This window comes from Ovis aries, chromosome 7 (genome assembly GCF_016772045.2).
Source record: "Ovis aries strain OAR_USU_Benz2616 breed Rambouillet chromosome 7, ARS-UI_Ramb_v3.0, whole genome shotgun sequence".
Lineage (NCBI taxonomy): Eukaryota > Metazoa > Chordata > Mammalia > Artiodactyla > Bovidae > Ovis > Ovis aries.
Genome location: NC_056060.1, coordinates 74,246,993 through 74,263,111, shown reverse-complemented (window position 1 = coordinate 74,263,111; position 16,119 = coordinate 74,246,993). Strand labels below are relative to the sequence as shown.

The 16,119-nt window shown below is 36.5% G+C and overlaps 1 protein-coding gene across 8 annotated transcripts in view; it reads right to left on the bottom strand.

The window, feature by feature from the left end:
- Nucleotides 1-16,119, bottom strand: part of SYNE2 (spectrin repeat containing nuclear envelope protein 2) — a 323,976-nt gene that overhangs the window by 215,863 nt on the left and 91,994 nt on the right. For all 8 annotated transcript variants that reach the window (XM_060418145.1, XM_042252596.1, XM_015097110.3 and 5 more), the window contains 6 exons: nt 12,921-13,021; nt 11,150-11,251; nt 9,038-9,175; nt 2,560-2,724; nt 1,888-2,000; nt 879-1,041 (listed from right to left, as the gene is read on the bottom strand). In XM_060418145.1, coding sequence (XP_060274128.1) covers nt 879-1,041; nt 1,888-2,000; nt 2,560-2,724; nt 9,038-9,175; nt 11,150-11,251; nt 12,921-13,021 — 782 coding nt within the window. The remainder of the gene's footprint in view (nt 1-878; nt 1,042-1,887; nt 2,001-2,559; nt 2,725-9,037; nt 9,176-11,149; nt 11,252-12,920; nt 13,022-16,119) is intronic.

The following is a 16,119-nucleotide window of genomic DNA, read 5'->3' as shown; positions in this document are numbered from 1 at the left end:
GAAAGAGAAATTAAAATATTCAAATCTAATTTAGGATGATGATTCCTATTCAGGAATGTACAGTGTTTAAATCATAAACTGTAAATAAATATTTCCTCATCATGTTTTTCCAATTTTTCCACTGAAGTTTATAATCTTGGATTTTTCTTTTTGGCCCTCATTCCAAAAATGGAGAAGCAGGGAATGCACTGGTGGTCCAGTGGTTAGGATGTGGCACTTTCATTGCCGTGGCCCCAGGATCCACAGTTGGAAAACTAAGACACTGCAAGCCACACAACATGGTCAAAAAATAAAAACAGAGATACAGGAAGAAGGATAATAAGGCCTAACTATAGAAATGACATTGCTAGGATGCTTTAGTTTTAATTTATCATATAAACACATATATTTAAATCATTTGCAAAAATTTTTCCTATAAATTGTAAGAGCTAAACCCCTCCCCCAGAAAAACCTCCAAGACAGAATATACTGTTTTGCCCATTCTTTAAACTTGAAAGGCTAAGATTAAAATGTTCTAAGAAAAATTTAATTTTTGAATAGAACCATATATCAGAGTGGGAAAAGATATTAAGCAAGATACCCAGTAGGTGGAAATAGGAATTTTTTTTAAAGGAAGTAACATTGAAACTTTTTCTAACTATTTTGTAACGTAGCCTGGTTAACTCAGTTTCCTCTGTTGTGCTAAATAACGTTATTTTCTCCTTCTTATACTTCTCGATGTCTGTTATTTGACTACCTATAATCTTTTTCTCTAGGTAATATTTAAGCTACTGAAAGCTACCAAGAAAACTCATCTCAGAACCTGAAAAGTTAAGGGATATTGTGCTTAGGAAACATGCAAACCCAGGATCATGGAGAAGAGAAATAAAGTAGCTTACATGCCAGTCTTCCAGTAGTAATTCCACAGATTCTTTGTTCCCATATTTGATGTTCCAAACAAGCAATTTTGATTTCACTTCCTCCAGCAAACCAAGAACTGAGCACTCATAGTAATGAAATTCTAGACGTGGAATGACTTTTTCCCCCGAAATGTTGTTGATTCTGGAAGATAGTGCAAGTTTTAGAATTTAATTTAATATGACTGGCCAAATGTGAAAAATCTGTTTGGCATTTTTAAAAATATTGGGGCTTTAACATTTTCTTTTAATCACATGGAACTCAGATGCATCCTCACCTCTTTTTTTTTTTTTAAAGTAAAACAAATATTGTGATGAGATATAAACAAGCTATTTCTAAGATAAAAATACCCAACAAAACTATGTTCTGAAGAAATTATTCCCCTATTGAGAAATTCTATGATAAAATGTTAATCTCTAAAACATTTTACTGAATTTGAAAACTTCCATATAAGAATACAACTATACTTTACACATTTACATATTAACAGCTTTCATTATTAAAGCTAATACCTTCTTAATATCATTCTCTGAATAATGAGAAAAGAGAAGATGATGTGGACAAACACCAATTAAATAATCTTCAGTTTATAGTTTGTTGGAGTTTATTAAGTGCTATCATATACTTCCTCCCATTCCACCTAGTATTCCTTGTGAGACAGGAACAGAGCGATTACCATTACTCTATATTTACAAATGAGAAAATGTGCAGAAAGACATAATAACTTGGCCAAAACCAAGATAAAGAGCTCAGTTTCTGCCTCTAACTCCAGAACTTTTTCTACCACCATATCTTCCCAGGAAATAAAAGAGGAAGTATGTTAGCATGGTATTATATTACTATTACATAAAACACAAAGGAAGTGTTATCAAGAGCTAAAGACTAATTGTCAAAAATTATCTACAAATCTGTATTTCCTGCTGCCTGCAGCACCATGTTAGTGTTCATACACGAAGATGTCAGCAGTTGTGAAAGGATGGTGGTACAAACCGTCTTTTCATTTCCTCCAATTTTTCAGGGGGTACCAAAGGCAAATGGTTTTCATCTCTATTTTCAAATGCCAGGAGAGTATTCAAATGGAAGTCAAATTTATCCATCAGACTCTGAAAAGAAATTTAGTATGACATGAACCACACTTATTGTCAAACTCTGTAACCAAGGGTTTGTTAATCTCATTTGCTCTGTGCACGCATTGCATCTTTTAAAAAAGAAATCATAAAGCCCTCACATTTTCAACTAAAATGTTGTGAATAAATATTTCCATCATAGATGTTTTAAACTAGAACATTTTACAGAGAAGCAGACTGTAGTTTCTCTGGTAAAAGCATTATCAAAATCTTTTGTTTTCAGATGTATTTTCCATTCAATTGTGGGCTCAAATGCTATGAATCTCACCTATTAAATTGTTTCATATCATTTTAGTGAGAACCCAATCTCCCATGTTTTAAAACAGTCTCCCCTCTCCTTTTTGGCCACTTTACAGTTGCTTTAGAATTTACTGGACCAATCATTTTGGGTCCCAAAAATCTCCAGGGGAATCATCTAAACCATCCTCAAGTACCCACTATATTTCCTTCCCTTTCTTCTAGGAGAAAAGTCTTCCTCCAGAACAGTTCTAACAAAATATAGATTTTTTTCCCTGTTTCTTTTTTCTTTGCCAACCTGGAATAAAGTAATTTTCCCTTGTGTTAGAGCCATGGCTTCATTGTAATCCTGGGAGACTGACAAATCTTCATCTATAAGCTTCTCTACCTCCTGGAGCCAAGTTTCTATTTGATAAAGGGGTGAGGGCAAGACATGATTCAACTCTGTTTGCCACACATTAATCTGAAAAAAAAAAAAGAAAAGATGTTCTTCAGTAGACACTTTTCTAGTTTGTTCACATACAGTATGCTTAATCCTCTAAAGAATTCTTTTAAAACAACCCTTTAAACACTTTAATTCTGATATGTTAGTCAAGGAAATACTGATCAATAGATATATTTCTAAGGCATTGGCTAGCTGCTGATGGAGAAGATAATTTGTTCAAAAGCTTCAGAAGAGGGTGCAAGAATGAAAACAAATGTTTTGATCAACCCATAATCAGTTACAAGAAGGGAATCAGAAATAGTTACAACATGGGGGTAAAAAGTTAGTTTCAAATAGTTACAAAGTGAGTTGTAAATAGTTACAAAGTGGGGATAGACTACTATACTGAATGATCATTTGAAATCCTATAATCCCCTGTCTTCTCTGGCATTACATCTACAGATAGCAAGCAGATGTATAGGTTATTTCCCTCACTAGCCCCAATCGTCTATTTATATTAGACATCTCTACCACATCTCCTGATTATTTGTCCTTCACCAAAGCCCCCGCCCCTCAATCCCACTGCCTCCTCCATCCTCAGTCTTCCCACCACTCCTGACGTATGTAAGTCACACACATGCCAACCACCTATTGCCCCAAGCCCCGATTACCTTCTCAGGTCTTTGCTTTTTCTGCCCCTTCTACCTGAATTTTCTCCCTGCTGAGGAACCACCAAAACTCACTCACACATTCATACATTAGCTCAATTAGATAGATGTACATGAATGGCAACGGGGAGGTGGCTTAAATATATGTGTGCTCAAAACTGAAAGTAAGAAGCAGAATAACATATAATACCAATTTATACAACTTAAAACATGGTTACATAAATACATTACTGCATTTTGGAAGAACATATAAACGAAAAGATACACGCTAGGCACATCACAATGGTGGCCTAAGGAAAAAGAAGAATGGAAGGAGGGTATGAGGATAAAAGCAAATAAACACACAATTTGTGTGTGTCAGTTGCTCAGTCATCTCTGACTTTTTGCAACCCCATGGACCGTAGCCTTAATAAGTGAATAAAAATAGGAGTAGGATCTTGTCCAGATTCATGCGTCATGAAGACAAGAGTAAGTTTAGCACAGCGGTCCACACATCTGAGGATCAACCAGATAAACAACAGCCACAGCTCCTGCCAGAGCCACCTAGTGTGGGAAACAAGTAAGTACATGGTTACAGTGAAGTGTGAAGAAGTGAAGTGAATGCTGCTTAGTCATGTCTGACTCTTTGCAGCCCCATGAACTATAGTCTGTCAGGCTCCTCTGTCCATGAATTCTCCCGGCAAGCACTGGAGGAGGTAGCCATGCCCACCTCCAGGGGATCTTCCTGACCCAGGGATCGGACCTGGGTCTCCTGCATTGCAGGCAGATTCTTCACCATTTGAGCCACCAGGGAAGCCCACAGTAAAGTGTGGTCAGCAGTATAACAGAGCAAAGGGCTGGGGAGGACCCCACACTGATGATGAAAGCATAAGTTTTAAATCTCTACTCTCTCTTTTATCACAGTTCTACTAAATAAATTGTCACTATTCTTAGAGTTAAGTTGCTTTTATAGGTAAGAATAGGCAAAAATTAGGTTACTTTTTAAGAATAGGGTTCTTTAATTCATAATTAACTCATTGAAAAACATTTATTGGTTGCCCACTATATGCAAGGCAAGTATTAAAAAAAAATCCCATTAAATCCACAACTCAAATACAAAGATGTAAAATGAGAACAAAGCTAGGCTCTTTTAAGGCAGTCAAATGGCACTATTCATAAACTGGAAGCATGGAATTTTCTGCATTTTGGTTTGCTTTTTTTTTTTTTTTTAACATTGTTGAGGTGTAACTGACAACACTAAAATATTTAAAGTGTACATCATGGTGATCTGATACACATTTACATTGTAAAAGGAGTCTCACCATCTAGTTAATTAACATTCATCATTTCACATATTTATGTCTATTGGCAAGAACATTTAAGTTTTACTCCCTTAGCGAATTTCAGTGATATAATACAGTGTTAACAACTATAGTCACCAAGTTTTACATTATCTCTTCAGACCTGAATCATCTTATAGCTGAAAGTACCCTTTAACCAACTTCTCTCTATTTCCTACCACCTCAGTCCTGGACAACCACTTTTCTACTCTCTGTTCCTATGACTTTCATTTTCTTTTCTTGGCCTCATCATGCTACTTGCAAGATCTCAGTTTCCAGGAATTGAACCCAGGCCACAGCAATGCAAGCCCAGAATCCTAACCATTAAGCCATCAGGGAACTTCTAAGTTTGACTTTTTAAATAAAGATTCCGCATATAAGTGATGCTATGCAGTATTTTATTAATTGCCTTGCAAGTTTATTTTCTCAAAACGCATGTAGCAAAAGACAGCTTTACAATCCTAAATCATTAATTATATGCCGTGAAGGCTCCAGTTGGAAAAAAAATGAAAGAGGTTTTCATCACTATGAATTTTAATATAAAGAAGCTAGGGTGTACTTTTATTATAAATATATAATTTATTATTATTAGCATTTCTCCAAAAATAAACAAAAACACAGAAAACTGGCAAACAACTGAGCAAAAGATAAGCTAAGAATGATACCTCTAACTCAGCTATCATTCTTTTCGCAACTGAAAGAAAGCTGTATGTTTATTTATTTATTTATTTATTAAACTTGTTAAAGTGTTTTATTTTATTTTATTTTTTTTGGCAGGTGTAATTTATTTATTTTTTTTTGTGACAGTATTTTATTTTATTTTATTTTTTAATCTTTAATTCTTACAGGCATTCCCAAACATGAACCCCCCTCCCACCTCCCTCCCCATAACATCTCTGTGGGTCATCCCCATGCACCAGCCCCAAGCATGCTGTATCCTGCGTCAGACATAGACTGGCGATTCAATTCTTACATGTTAGAATGCCATTCTCCCTGTTTATTTATTTTTAAGTGGAGGATAATTGCTTTACAATGTTGTGTTGGCTTCTGCCATACATCAACATGAATCTGCCACGGGAATATGTATGTCCCCTTCCTCTTGAACTTCTCTCCCTCCTCCTACCCCTCTAGGTCGTCGCAGAGCACCAGGTTGAATTCCATATATGTTCTGAAAGAAGACAAACGTGAGTTTTCTGACTGTGAGCGGTACTCTGTGCAGCAGTAGGAAGAGGAACGATAGAAGGCAATATTTACCTTTCATTCTCCTTCCACGCTTAACATAGGAAACTAGTTCTATGCTTTCTTTCTCAGTGTTGGAAATTACTTTTGAATTTGGATGAAAATTTATATAAGATCTTGTCAGGTCAAAATAACACAATGTGGCTATTTCTTATAGGAGGCTTAAAATGAAACCATTTATTAAGACATGTTGAGATATCTGTGTCCTCAACCAACTGAACCAGAAACTGGATGGAATTGACTATTATACATATGATAACTTTAAAATTAACAAGTTTCATTATGTAACACCAAGAAAATGAGTGGCACTCTGCCTAAGGATTGGATTTTCAAGCTACCATCAATTTGTAGCACTTACTTTTGTAAAATAATTCTTTTAACGATTTTTCTCATTATTTTGGGTGATTTTTCCTAATCATAGGCAGCAAAATGAGGCCAGATCTCAGTGGCCTGGAACAGCCTGAACTATACAGACAGCAGCTTCTTCCTCTTCTGTCTTGTTGAGGATTTGTAACAGAGTCCCTGCCCTTCACAGGGATCAGAGTTGTCAGAGCTGTGATCAGAACAGAAGCTGATAACGCAAGGAGCACTGTCACTTTATGAGAAGATTTCTGGAGCTGCACTGGTCCTTCAAAATTAGACTCAGAAAGTGCGGCTCTTTTTAAGCCACTGAGCTAGTGTTTAACACATTTCGCAGACGGGGTGATAAATGTATTCTGAAAACAGGCTGTCGCTCCTGGTGGTCAAGAGTCTTGACTAGGGATTGGCAAACTTTTTCAGGGCGAGACTATTTGTGATGCATAATCTCTGTTGTAACTCTGTAAATTCACTAAAAGTCAATTAGCCATTTAAGATGAGCAGATTCTATGGCATATAAATAATACCTCAACAAAACTGTCTAGAAAGAATGAAGACAGGACTTTGCTGGTGGTCCCAGTGGTTAAGAATCCACCTTCCAATGCAAGAGACATGAGTTCAATTCCTGGATAGGAACTAAGATCCCACATGCCACTGAGCAACTAAGCCTTTGCACCACAACAAGGGAAGCCCCCAAGCACTACAACTAGAGAGAAGTCTGCTTGCTGCAATGAAGAGCTTGTACACTGCAACAAAGACCCAGGGAAGCCAAAATAAAAAAAGAAGACCTGCAATATAAGATAAGTTGAAAGAAATTTTCAAGCTGAAAAGAAGTGAGTTCAGATAGAAACTCAAATCTCTAGGAAAGAACAAAGAACAATGGAAATGTAAATAGTTATATAAATATGAAAAACTGATTTTTCCCTTAATTTACTTAAAACACAGGACTGTTTTGAACAAAAATTTATAACATGGTATTGGGAACTTTAAAACACATGTGTGTGTCATACATATATTTATATATAAAGCAACCAGTCATAAAAAGTGAGAGATTTGATTGCAAGACATCTACATGTTGTAAGAAGTTACACAACTTGGAATTTTACAACTTTTAAGTAGATGGCAAAAATTTTTAATGTATATTGTAATCACAGTAAAAATACAATATGAGGTAGAGTTAAAAAGCCAATAGCTAAATTAAAATGGAATTTAGTATGTTACAAATTAACATAATCTAAAACAAGGCAAGAAAATAAAGAATAGAGATACCGAAAACAGAGGTGTGTGTACTTAGTCGCTCAGTCATGTTCAACTCTTTGCGACCTCATGGACTGTAGCCCACCAGGTTCCTTAGTCTGGGATTCTCGAGGCAAGAATACTGGAGTGGGCTGCCATGCCCTCCTGCAGGGGATCTTGGAGGAGGGGTTGAACCCAGGTCTCCTGCATTGCAGACATATTCTTTACCATCTGAGCCACCAGGGAAGCCCTCCCAAAAAACAGAGGGGATAAACATTAAAAAAAAGGCTTCCCAGGTGGCACTAGTTAGTGGTAAAGAACCTGCGTGCCAATGCAGGAGATGTAAGAGACACAAGTTCAATCTCTGGGTCAGGAAGATCCCCTGGAAAAGGGCATGGCAACCCACTCCAGTATTCTTGCTTAGAGAATTGCATGGACGGGGAACCTGGCCAGCTACAGTTCATGGGGTCACAAAGAATTGGATATGACTGAAGCAACTTAGCATGTACGCAAACATAAAAAAGCATAAGATGATAAACCTACACTGAACCATATCAATAATTACATTAAATATTGTCTAAACACTTGAGTGAAAAAGGAGATGTTGTCAGAGTGGATAATGAAGCAAGATCCAATTATATGCTATCTATAAGAGATGCCCTTTAAATATAAAGACTCAAATAGGTTGAAAATAAATGAAGGAAAAAGATGTGCCGTACAGTCAGCATAGGAAGAAAGCAATGATCAAATTGATATCAGATTAAGTAGACATCTAGAAAAATAGTCTTACCAGAGATAAACAGTAATATTTCATAGTGGTAAAAGTGTTGATTTGGGAAGACATAACAGTCACAAACGTACATACTTAATAACAAAGTCTTAAAATACATGACACAAAATTTGACTACATTAAAGGAAGGATTGCTACAGATTTTAATAATCCTCTCTCAGAAATTGATAGAATGAATGTCTAGACAAAATGACAGTCAAGGCATAGACAATCTGAATACTACCAACCACCTTGTCCTAACTGATATTTACAGAATGCTATATCAGATGACTACAGACTACATGTTCCTCCATATATACCATAACACATGAGTTAATACCTTTAAAATGACTGAAATCATACGGATATATCCAGACACACATACACACATTTATCACTACACTTTTTTCTCTGGGTTTGTCCCCACCCACTTGAAGCATCTATTGTACTATCCCAAAGCAGAGAGGAGGCTGCAGGTCAATGTTGATAGAATAAGGATTCCGATTGCAAGCACTGATGGCAGATACAAAAACTTTGGATAAGCCTGCAATTTCTCTCAAGAGAATGTTATAAGTTCCTATTTATATCAACCACTACTCAAATGAGATCATGGAGAAAATATGGTACAACTCACAATATATTCTCACAACTTTCTGTTGAAGCATCTATCCTGTCTTTTACAGAATTCCTCATGGAAGTCTAAAGCTCTGATCCAACAAACAAGCTGCCCCACAAAAACGTTCTAATCAACATAACACAGTAACCTGGTAGTTGAGACCATCCCAGGCTTCTCTCAACTGCAGCTGATCCTTATTCAGGTCATCTACATTCCTTTTTATTGTCAGGACATCCAGAAAGCGTTCTTTTTCTTTGTTGAATGACTCCAAAAAGGACAGCAGGCTCTACAATTAGAAGAGTAAAGACTGAAATGTTTAACTAGTTTATAAAATGTAATTTGCTATTTGAAGGTCTATAGCTGCAGATTATATTTAAATTTTTTACTTAGAAAAAATTATAATTCCCTAAATCTAGGATTCTCTCACCAATCCATTTTCTTTCTTCAGCGCACCCTCATGATCTGGACACCCTTATAGTGACATAAGTCACAGCGTTTGCCTCTACTGGAGTAAGGCAGCAAGGCCACTCAGCTCGAGAGGACAAGTCATAATAACCCAGGAAAAATGTAAGTTTCTCCTCCCTAAATATGTGTTCACAACAAAATAAGAATGAGTGGTAATAAGAATTAAATGACAGCAGTCAAGTATAAACAGTTTTTGAAGTATCCATGATTTACTGAGCTTCAGTCAATGCTTCCCAAGTCATTTTATACGGACTTTAGAAAATACTTTGTCTTTGCCCTCAAAAAATTAATGAATAAATATTTCTTGGCTTGTATTTGTGTGAAATACTGGAGTTTGAGTCCTCAACTGCATAAATACTATTCAAAAGATTACCCATCGATTTTGGCCATGTTTCTAATTAAATTTTGTCTTCAAACTCTCTTCAAATTCTTCCTAAAAATAACCTCACATAGTCTTTCATTTAGGGAGCTTGAATCTGTGGTACTTTAGTAAATCAAAGAGAGGGCAAGACACTTTCTGTGGACACTGAGCACCTTGTTGAAAAAATTCTAAGGCCAGAGCTCAGAGGCAAGAAGCACAAGAAGCCCACGCAGTTCAGACAGAAGGAAGATGAGATCCCTTCCTTTGGTGGTGGCTGCAGACCAAAAAGAAAGGGGGGGCCAGCAAGTCACTAAATCCACAGAAAGGCTGGACTGGATTCATCCAACTCCCTCCCTTAACCAATGTGGGGATAAAGACCTAGAGGTGCTCATGCTGGGTAGACCCATGGGAGTGTCCTTTTTAGGATGGGGACCAGGTGGGGAGCACAGTCTGCGTAGACTGGGTTCTGAGAAACAGACCTGTGGGCCTTCACGTTGGCTCCTGTTAAGTCTCTTTCAAGGTGGCACCGGGAATAACTGCTTACCCTGGAGAAGCATCAGGACGCCAAGAGAGCATCTAGCTTTAAAGCTAGACTTCATTCAAATCCCACCTCTACCTTATAGTATCTATGTAACTTTAGATAAATCCCTTGGTCCTCCTAAGTCTTATCTTCATCTGTAAAACTGAAATAACAATACCATACTCTGCAAGATGTTATAACATGTAAAATGCTTGTCAGCAAGGTGCCTGATATGTAGCAAATGTTCAATATATGGTGATAATATCAGCTGTTATTACTCCCCAAAGGACATGCTGGCTGAAACTCTGCACTGTACTTCTGGGATGGCTCCATTTCTGATTTCCTAATCTTTTTTCCTTCAAATTCTTTCTGAAAAGTGTATTTCTGCTCTAAACCAGGGATTGGAAAACGTGTAGTGTAAGAGGCAAGATGGCAAACATCTTGGGCTTTGTGTCTTGGGCCGTATGGTCTCTGCGGTTACTGTTCAACAATGTGATGAGAATGAGGTCACAAACAATACTTCAATGGGCATGGCTCGTATACAATGTATATTATAATATAATATATTCAATAACAGTGTATTCGTAAAAACAGGTGGTGGGGTCAAGAGACCAGTTTGCCAATTTCCACACTGAAACCTTACTATTCAAAGTTATCTAAGGATCAGTAGAATCAGCACCATCTGGGAGCCTGTGAGAAATGCAGAGTCTGAGGCCCCATCCCAGAACTACTGATTCAGAACCTGCACTTTAACAAGATTTTCCAGAGGCTCTGTCCCTAGAACTCAGCATTAAAACTTGGGAGTTAATTTGGTATTTAAATAAATTAGCTCTGAAACAATTTTTTTTCTAAAAATATCCTACTCTTCCCCAAGAGTAAACCACAAAAAAACTGCTGTTTAAAGTCATACTTACTTCATACGTTTTACAGTAGGTCTCATTTTCTGAATCCGCGAGCATTTTCTGTACCTTCTTCTCTTGTAGAGCTAACCAGACCATAGCATCTTTCACCTTTCCCTGTAATTCACACACACCCATACACACACATTTAAAAGTCTATCCTAAATAGACTTTGTGATTTTTTTAACAACAAAATTAACAACTTCAAACATCAGTGATGTAGTGTAATCACTATACACCAGTGACTCACTGTGTCAAAGAAGGACTTTGCTTGCTCATGTGGCACCTTAAATTTTAAAATGGATTGAAACTAGAATCTGAACATAAAGCGCTAAAAAAACAGGGCAATCAAGCTCTTAGCTTTTGGCTTATTCACTTCCATCATTCTTCAATTTTAGAGAATGTTATTCTAAATTATTTATTTATAACAGGCATTTCAGAATTCCGCTTTCCAATAAACCTAAACATGGGCAACTCAAGAAATGTTTACATCTACTAAATACATGACATCAAAACATCTTGAACAATTTAAAGATGCTACAAATAACACTATTAAAGGCTTTGGTTAAGCTATCCTAAGGAAATGAGCAACACTTAGATTCTCATTTAGGTGGTAAGCTTGCACACATTTAGAAGCAAAGTTTACTGCTGGGGGATAAAGCAAAAGAAATTACATCTTACTTCCATTCTCTTTTAACCTTCGTTTCCTTTTTCCTTCCTACTAAGGAAGAGAGTTTCTGTATATTTTTGCATCTGATTTCATGGACAGTTGAATTTTTTAGTTTTTAATAAGAAAATTAATCAGAAAAAAGAAGCTCCTCAGCAGGTCAGAAATAAATGAAGCGCATTATAAGCCCAAGTCTCAGCTTGAGTCTCTCTTCCAGAGTCAGCAACAATCTGGCTTGGTGCCTCAAGCATAACAGTTGGGAAAACATGGTCCTAAATTCGTCAAACAAAATGCAGTAATACGACTGCATGCTTACATGTCTGAGGAAGTAGTTTACATTTAAAAATAATATTGAAAAACATTTTACTAAATTCACAGCACTCATTTATCCATATAGAAGCAGGTTGTTTACTTTCAGCTCAGTGATTTTTATGAAATTTCCACCCACAATACTTTGTGTAACTAACTGAAAGTCAAAGGAGAAAACTGTAAAAATCTGATGGAAATTCAAGAGTGTCTCAACAAACAAGGATTAAGAGTGGAACACAATGATTCCATTTATACGAAGCTAAAAAACAGGTAAACTGGAAATATGCTAAAATTAGACTGTGATGATGGTGCGCAACTTTGGAAACATACTAAAACCACTGAACTGTACATTTTAAATGATTTAATTTTATGGTATATGAACTGTATCTCAATAAAGCTGCTGAAAATTACAATAGATAAAAGTCTGATATCTTTAAAATATTTTTAAAGCCTGCTAGAAGTTGTCCTATATAGTACCTATCTGAATGTTGTCTTAGGTAATTCAGCAAAGTTTAATAAATTACTGCTTTTAACTTTAAAAAAAATTAAGCAAAACTAATCTACAGTGGAAGAAACTGGAGTGCTGGTTGCTTAGGATAGAGGAGTACGGACAGAGAGGAACAGTGAAACATCTGGGTAACAGAAATGTTTTACGTCATGATTAAAGTATGATGTATGGTACATGCATTTGTCAAAGGTCACTGATCTGTACACTTAAGGTCTGTGTGCAAATTATGCCTCTATGCTAAAAATTAAACCATTAGTAGGGTACAACAAAAATGAGCTTGGTTTGTACTTATAAAGACATACCTGGGCTTCATCTCCAGACCCAGGTGCCTTCTTTGAATACTGCAGAAACTGCGCCACATAGGTCATGATTGACTTTTCATCAGGATTAACAACATCCACATCTGCAAAATACACCATAGTATCAATCAGCTACAGGTGTGATTTACTGTAATACTCAAGAAAAGTATTGAAATGAACTTGAAATGAATCAAACCAATCAACCAATCATGCAGTCTCTGCACACTCACCCTTGCTCCAAGAGTCAGATGGAGCTGGGTTGAATCCTGGCAGGAGTACATGAACAGCCTTGGTTTCCCAAATAAAAAAGTCACTGTGCATGTTGTATGTATGAGGACATAAGTAGTCAGGGAGGGTGAAAAGGAAAAGGAAAGCTTTCCTCTTTCTGGTGACACAATGCAGAAACTCCTCCAGGAGTGTAAGAATATAGAGCAAACGGAATTCACTCCTGACACACTGGTCTCTGCACTTGTACAGTAAAGAATCTCAAAGAGTATATGTTGTACAGAAGATCTGTTCAAAACATCCACAAGATTTTATTCATTCATTCATGGAACAAATACATTTACTGAGAGCCTTCTATGGGCCAGTCTTTGTGTTGTACTGAAATGGTCCATGGTGAAATAAATTTGGAAAATGCTGATTTACACAAAATTTAAAATATTATAAATTAATTAAAGGGCAGAACATCTCCAGGCCTATAATAAAGTAAGTAATTCGCAAAATCAAAAGAAAAGACTGCAATATGTTACAGATAAAATGAACGCATAATTTGGGGATGTCTTTAGGTATGTCCAGTGACAATATTGACAAGAAAATTTATGTTTATTAATTCCATTAAACTCAATTTAAAAAATATTTATAGAGCGTCAACAAATGCAGGTCACAAGCATGATATGTAAGGCTCAGACTTTGCTCATAGGGACTATCTCATCCCTCCATTCAGCAAGTAGATGCTAGACTCCTGAGTAGATGCTAGATGCCTTAAGACATTATTTGCCCCTCAAAGAGCTTGCAGTTAGGAGAAAAACAAACAAATACAACAAACTATGCATGCTTTAGGAAATGTGTTTCCAAGTGAGTGCTTTAAGTCAGCTGAGAGAAGAAGTGAAACTAATCTATATCCAAATAATAAAATTAAAGACAGTAAGTACATAAAAAGAATCAATAAAAAGGTAGGAGTGGGGTTTCAATAAAGAAAGGATTCCTATGAGTTATTTTATCTTTTATTGGAAAAAATATAAATATCAAGAGATACATAAAATAATTATATCACCTTAACTGGATACTTTAAAATATTTTCATTGGATAAGAAGGAATGCATAGTGAATAAAAGTATTAACAAGATTGTCTCAAAAGATAATTCCCTTATTCAAATATGACTTTGGTATTTGGTCTGCATAAATAATCATGAAGTACTTCACATTTTTGACCTATTATTTAAACTATATAAACTGAATTATAGGAAATCATTTATACAGTGGAAATTTGTTTTGATTAAATTGTTTACTCCTCTAGTTGCATGGTTATTTTCACATACTAGAATAGAGAAAATAGTTAACACTAGTAATAAAGACTTAGCAGTTAAAAAACAGAAATAGAAAATACAGCAAAGCATGGGGGAAAATGAAGAACTTTTTAAAAGATAATGAAAAGTCAATAAGGCAAGACAAAAGATTAAAAAACAAAAAGAAGTAAGAAAAATAAAGAGGGAGGAAAAAACAAGAAGATGCTGCTAAGCTGCTTAGTCACTTCAGTCGTGTCCGACTCTGTGCGACTCCATGGACAGCAGCCCACCAGGCTCCCCTGTCCCTGGGATTCTCCAGGCAAGAACACTGGAGTGGGTTGCCATTTCCTTCTCCAATGTATGAAAGTGATGGGTGAAGGTCAAATAAGCAGGATTATTAACAAGCAACAAGAAACCAGACTAATAACAAACCTAACATTATAGAAATACGGAACCATTAGCCTAACTTAGGAATATTACCTAATTTAACTTCTACAAAAACAACTAAGTTTCAAAAAAGTAAGAATCAGTAGCAGTGAGTGTACACAGCACCCAGGCCTTGGTTTCCAATACCATTCTCCAATAAAAGGAACCAGGGCTCCTTGGAGGAATGACTGATCCCAGGACTACAGTAGGAAGTACAGAAGACGAGCCTGGAGCATCCTGTAGTGCCAGAGTAAGGAACTGCCTATGAATGGAATTTTTTCTAATTAGAGCAATAAAATAAAGTGGCATTGAGTCTACAGTGACATAAATAGTTGGATAAGTAAATAAATGGAGAAGAATAGGCAAATCTTCTGTGCAGAATTCCAAATAATTTATGTAGCCAACCTGCCCTCAAGGAGAGTGAGCATAGCTCTCCTGAGTGTGGGCTGTGCCTGGTGATTTCCCTCCAGAGAGGAGAGTATGGGATGGGGGAAACAGAGAGCAACTTCACAGTGGAGAAAACTCACAAATACTTCCTCAGACAGGAGATCAAGGTCAACATCAACAGTGCTGTCGAGCTGACAGTCTGAGAAGAAGCATAACACAAATTCCAGTAGAGAGGCATCCAGCGAAATACCTGAACAGTAATCCTCAAAGCTATCAAGTTATCAAAAACAAAACAAAAAAAAGGTCTGAGAAATCATCACAGTCAAGAGGAGCTCAAGGAGATATGACGACTAGATGTAATGTATTCTGACAGGATCCTGAAGAGAAAAAGGGTACTGGGGGGAAACTAAGAAAAGGCGAATAGAGTACTGCCTTTATTATCATATAACAATATTGACTCATTAACTGTAACTAGTGTACTGTACTAAGATATTAACAATAGGGAAAACAGGGTGTCCGCTATACAGGAACTTATTGTACTACCTTCCCAATGTTCCTGTATCTCTAAAACTGTTCCTAAAAATAAAGTATATCAAAAAGTGAAAAAGAAATGAAGTCTCAATAAATGCTGCAACATATTATGGGTGAACTTTGGACATTAAGCTAATTTAAAGAAGGCAGTCACAGAGCAGTTCTGGGCTCCTTACTCCGCTGCTCCCCACCCAGGCAAACTTCCCCCCAAAAATTCTCTTGCTTTGTCAGTAAAATAAAATATAGAAAGCCAGTCACAAAAGGCCAGGTATTTGTATGATTCCATTCATGCGAAATTTCCAGAATTGGCAAATCTACAGGGACAGAAAGTAGATTAGTGGTTGCCTAGGG